This window comes from Eupeodes corollae, chromosome 3 (genome assembly GCF_945859685.1).
Source record: "Eupeodes corollae chromosome 3, idEupCoro1.1, whole genome shotgun sequence".
In the NCBI taxonomy this organism is placed as follows: domain Eukaryota; kingdom Metazoa; phylum Arthropoda; class Insecta; order Diptera; family Syrphidae; genus Eupeodes; species Eupeodes corollae.
The window spans coordinates 36583747-36589918 of record NC_079149.1 but is presented as its reverse complement, the minus strand read 5'-3'; the positions used below and the strand labels follow the sequence as shown (position 1 = coordinate 36589918).

Here is a 6172-nt window from a genome sequence, read left to right as displayed (position 1 = left end):
TATACCGATTTCTTCCACATGTATTCCGAAAGGGTGTTCAGTATGTAGGTAATTTTTAAGAACAAGAAAAAAAGCAGAGCGCTCAGTACACAACCTTGTTTAACGCCTTTGCTCGTTCCAAAGAAATTAGAGGTACTGCTTCCATCCCAGATGGCGGCAACTGTATATTGGTATAATAGTTTGATAATTTTAACCATTTTCGTCGATATGCCCAATGTAATAAGTTTGTGAATAAGAGCTTCTCTTTTAATATTGTAGAAAACAGCTTTTAAGTCGCAGCTGAATAAGACATTAAAGATTTAAAATCTGATCAATGGTACTATAATCTTTTTGAATCTTGGTATTCATTGAGTGTATTGTTGTTTTCGATTTAAGAGGCGGCTTGAAAGAACTGAGGTGAATAATTTGTAGAGTGTATCTACAAATGAAAGCCCACGATAATTAGATACAAGACTAGTGTCACCTTTTTTGAAGAGCGGAAAGATAACTGATTTTTTGAAGGATGTTTGTATTGTTTCTGTTTCGTAGATTTTTTTCAGCAAATTTGAACCTCCCCAATAAAAGAATTACTCGCATTTTTATAAAACTCATATGGAATGGCGTCTATACCCGGAGCTTTGTTTACTTTTGAAGATTCAATCGCAATCTTTACTACATTCAAATCAATTGGGCGATCAAGTTCAGGTATTTCAACTAGATTTGTTTCGCAGGAATATTCTCCGCTGCTTAATCGATCGAAATATGACATGAATTCCAAAGCTGTAATTTGGGTTCCAGAATTCGTAGGATTACCACGTGTCTCTTTGGCTAGTTTCCACCAATCGTTTGCTGAGGTAATACTTCCGAGTTGACTGGAAATGCATTATTAGTATGAACGTTGTTTTTCTTTTTATTTGCTTCCCAATAGTTTTGTCTGCTTGCATCGAGATTATATTTTCTGTAAATGTTAAGTAGCTTAAGTGAAGATTTGCGAGCTTTATAACAATCCACATGAAGTTAGGGTTTCTTTAGCTCAAACTTAGCATTGGTATTAATAGGGTCCCGATATGGTGTATAGATACACTGTTTTAAGGAGTTACATCGTGTTTCAACACTATCCTAAGGCAAGAGTTTTTGCACAGTTTGCCACAAACTTTATTAATTCTGTTCATGAATTGAGCGCGTCTATTGGTAAACCATTTAAATCTTGCAAGCAACAATGAACTGGAGGAATTTTGCGAATCTTCAAAAGCTTTAGACCTAAAACTATCGACATGTGCTCCGAAAAGGTTGTTCTATCAATTGAGAAACTTTTAGTCATTTCCAATGCACTGTATCAATGGCAGCAGTAGCCAAAACTTAATGATTCTCTGATTGACACAAAAAGTAAGCTCGCCAATTTCATCGCCAAAGCCTCTCCCGTTAAGTATAAATGCACCGATGTCTTCCAAGAGCTCACAAAACATATTGTTGTTGCTGTTACTGAAAATTCCGAAGTGTAAACAAACCAGAAGCCTCACGGAAAATACGCCATAACTGACCGATTTGAATAGTTTACTACAGATGTGTCAACGGCATCGATAATTTTGAAACTTCGATCCACACATTGTATCACTGACACTTCATCGCCATGCAACAAATAGGTAGACTTATATTAAGAGTTAACGCTCTTAAAATTGTGGAGAAGCCGAATTTTGGTAGACCATTTTATAAACGTTAAGTATTCGTGTACCTATGTACTTTATAATGATGGAAATGTTGAGCTTACTGAATAGATTGACAATGGCAGTTCGATGATTTATAAGATTGTGTGTTAAATTAAATAAATTCAAGTCTTTACAGCAGCGAAGAGAATTTTACTACAGCTAACCAAACTTTTCCAGTAGTACCTGTGGCGAGGTGATTAATGCGTTAGTGCCAAAGGTCTTGGGTTCAATCCCTGCTATAGGTCCCCTCCACACCTGATAACATTATTCGCATACAGGAAAGGTTAAGAGCTGTGAGTCACTAGGCCCTGGTTCTTAACGGACTGTTGCACCGCCTAATTTATTTATTTATATCCAAACTTTTCGGCAGAAAAATAAAATTTCTAACATAAATAAAATAGATTATTGATATTTTCTGTATAAATTGTTTTCATTTTTATTTTTGGTTTTTTAACTTATAATTATAATTTGGCCAAATTGTATGAATCTATTTAGTTATTGTTTATAGAATACTTTTTGTCTTTTGTTGATAATAACTTAAGATTTTCTTTTTGTACAATTAAGTTAATTTATTATTTAATTGATTAACGCACACATTACTGCTATACTGCGATTTCTTAAGTTTGTTTGTATTATTATTCATTGATATTGTTTTTGATAGATATTACATTTCTGATTTTCTACTTTTAATCTAATATTATTGTTTTATTTTGTATTTTTTTTAGTTTAAAATTTAATTTAATAATATTTTGTCTTCCTTTTTTTACAGCCCGAAATTGTTTTATTTTTATTTTAATATTTAATTATAATTATTTTTTAAGTATATTTTTATTTACAAGTTTTTGATATCACCACAATTTTTTTTTATTAAATCTAGCTTAATCTCAAATAACAATTGATGTCTTGATTTTTTTTATTTTTGACTTCTATTTACACAATGAGTTTTTGTTTTTACACTGCAATTGATTGTGAAGTTGTTCATTCTTCAACTTTCGCAACAGCAGGTGGACTTTCACGTGGTGGACTATTACTGCATGGCGGGCTAACTTGGGAGTGCATGGATAGGTTCTGTGGATAGCCAAAGATTCCGTTGAGATTGCTCAGACCCATGTATTGCGAGAGGAGGGTTTGGAAATTTGGCAGCTTATAGTGCGGTATGAGACTCTGGGGTATTAGCGCTGGATTGAAATGATGATGCAAGGCGAAATTTGGTGGCCAGAATTCAGTCGGTATTGAAGATGGATGACCTCCCATTCCATGTGGTAGTGGAATTCCCAAAGGAAAGTCAGGCATTCCTGAAAAAGAAAGAAAAACATTTATAATTAGAAATTTAGAAAAAAAGTTCAATTTATTTATATTTCTTTATAGATACAATTTCCCTAATTTATCTCTGAAGCGTGTGAACAAGTATCTGAAGCATTTCTTAGATATTTTTAGAATCTAAACAATTAATGGATGAATGTGATTTGTCTTTGGCCAACTGTAGAAGAAAACAACACTACAAAAATTGTACACATAATTTAATTTGTCTGTTCTTTTGTTATTCGTGAAAAGATTGCCACTGGCTGCAAAGTGCTGAAAACTCATGTGATGGAGGAAAAATATACTCGTATCTTTGAGATTAATTTTAGATTAAAAAATCCTATGTTTTGATACGAGAACGAACAGTTACTGGTATTGTTCCAATTTAAATTACACTTTTGCGCGTGTCTTGTATAAAACAATACAAATGGGCAGGTGTCCTGTAGGACACAATAATTGTATTCTTGCTTGCGCGAAAGTTCTTTTCGTATAAAATATTTCCTGGGATTTGTAAACATGTCGCCGCCATTAATTATAGGAACGTGCAATTAAATATTCATTGTGAGAGTTGAAAATAATTATAGATGCAAACGTGCATAAATACCATCGCGTATAAATATGGTATGGTAATGCAGGACTTTTTTTTGTTCTTTTTGATTATATTATCTTGGGTAGGAAATCTATAAATATAATATAAAAAGGGAGTCACGTGTGAAACAACGGGATATGTAGTTTAATATACCACGTAGTCGTAGTCGTAGCCATAGTCATTGTCGTCATTGTTGTAGGTTGTTCACTGATATTCAAAGATAACAAATGAATTAGTTGAATAAATTTCAATTGTTAGGGTATAAACTTTAGTGGGATGTGAATAGGTTTGATATGCATTTGCGCATTATATGTAGGTAATTATTTGCCTTAGGAACTAATTAAGATAAAAGTTATAATGTGAAAATGAATGAATTGAGTTGTTGGTGCAAACGTAGGAAGGTAATTAATTTTTTCGTTTTTTTTGTAAGGTTTGAAATCGTAATTTTTATATTCACATGTGGTTTGATTATTATGGTTTTACCATTGCACAATTAATGAATAGTAGGGGACTGTCATAGCTACGACGCATTTAATTTGTAATTTTCAGAACGCATTGGGGGAAAATGAAGCTACATTGAAGTGAACTTTCTATAGTTTTAAAAGTACGATTTTTCAGTATGTTGAACATTTATAAAGAATGTAGGAACTCAAAATTTTAAAGCAAATTGTTATTTAAAAAACATTTCAACCCGGGAAGTTTTCTGACAGTACAAATTTAAAAGTTCAAGTTAAGTAAAAGTTGAAGAGGTTTTGAACCAAGAATAGGCTTTTAAAAACACTAAACTTATGTGGGAACCTAAACTTAGGGATTCAAGTTTTACATGTGATTCTAAATATTCAACACATATTAAAACTAATGATTGATTTCTTTTCATTCCACGATCTGTGTTTTTTTTTTTTAATTTTGACACATAAACAAGGAGAATTATTTCTAACAGATCATAAGATTATGTTTGTGAAGCTTAATGCAAAATGTCTACATATTTAATCAAGAAACTTTTTTCTTTTTCAAGGAGTTAAGATCAAGAAAGAACGTTGTTAGTAGATTTAGAAGTCATTGAATAACCAATTGCCCTACAGAAGTCACTGGATCAGTAGCCCCTCTCTAGAAAGCATTATACAACCAAACAAAAGAATTTGTACAGATTCAAGATTTGTATCGTCATCGGTTCGAATGAGAAATATGTGAATGAAGTATCTAAGTAATTATGTAAAGATATTGCTAAAGTCTGATCAAATGATATTTAGAAGTGAAAGTAAACATGAATAACAAGTGTTTTTATAAACACGTATGTAGTTCCATAAAATATTGATTCAAATTATATTTTAGCTCAATGCGGAAGAATTAATTTTCTTTATTTGAAAGTATTGTAATGTGATTTATCAGTTTAAAGCGTTTGTCACAGTCAGGGAGTTTTTTTAAAATGAAGCCGAAGAAACCAAACACTTGATAGATTGATTTTAATAAAATAATAAGAGATTTTACTTTAAGTTGGACGATATTTGAGCATCTTTTTAAACTATTATCTTTTAAAATAATAAGAGGTATTACTTTAAGTTGGACGGTATTTGAGCATCTTTTTAAACTATTATCTTTTAACAATTAAATGTAAAATTTGTGCTTTTACTAAAAATGGAACGAAAAACGCCTTAGCGTATTCAAGTTGTTAAAATTCACTAAAAAAATTGTGTTTCGTGTAGCACAAGCCTTGATAACCATTCGGCTGTTATTGTTTTCGATTGATGAAGCCATATTTTTCTCCTACAATGAAATAAATTTTCATTGCTTAATCTTACTAAATGCTTGCTGCCTCGTTTTTGAAAATTTTATATAAGAAAGTAGAATTCAAAAGAAAATGTTGAAACACGAATTTTTTTAAATTCGAAAGTTTTCCATTAAATTTGAATCATTGGGTTCTTAAAAACAATATAGTTTACGAAAATTAACGAACAGAATTAATTCGATCAGATCATTAAAATAAGTTTTGGAGCTCTATGCAAGTTTTAAAATATATTTTATTCAAACAAAACTTACTCCTAAGTAGGCTTGAAGACAAGAATGTAAGTTGTATATGGATTTAGAAGTCGATGTTCAACAAACTACAGCAAAGAAGTCACTGGATCAGTGGCACCTCATTAAAAATTGCTCAATGGAAGTTTCAAAATATATTTAATTTTAACAAAACTTGCTCTTACGTAGGCTTGAAGACAAGAATATAAGTAATATATGGATTTAGAAGTCGATGTACAACTAATTACCACATAGAAGTCACTGCATCAGCAGCTCCTCATTAAAAATGGCTCAATGCAAGTTTTAAAATACATTTAATTTAAACAAAAGATGCTCCTACGTAGGCTTAAAGACAAGGATGTAAGTTATATATGGATTTAGAAGTCGATATATAACAAATTGCATCAAAGAAGTCACTGGATCAGCGGCACCTCATTAAAAATTGCTCAATGCAAGTCTTAAAATATATTTAATTTAAACAACACTTGCTCCTACGTAGGCTTGGAGACAAGAAGGTACGTTATATATGAATTTAGAAGTCAATGTACAACAAATTACAGCGTAGAAGTTACTGGATCAGCGG

The 6172-nt window shown here is 31.6% G+C and overlaps 1 protein-coding gene across 1 annotated transcript in view; it reads right to left on the bottom strand.

Annotated features, from left to right (window-relative positions):
* Nucleotides 1-2133: 2133 nt before the first annotated feature.
* LOC129951142 (retinal homeobox protein Rx2) overlaps nucleotides 2134-6172 on the bottom strand; it is a 28774-nt gene continuing 24735 nt past the window's right edge. The window contains exon 5 of the mRNA XM_056063157.1: nucleotides 2134-2980. Within this exon, the coding sequence (XP_055919132.1) occupies nucleotides 2664-2980 (317 nt within the window). The 3' untranslated portion in view covers nucleotides 2134-2663. The remainder of the gene's footprint in view (nucleotides 2981-6172) is intronic.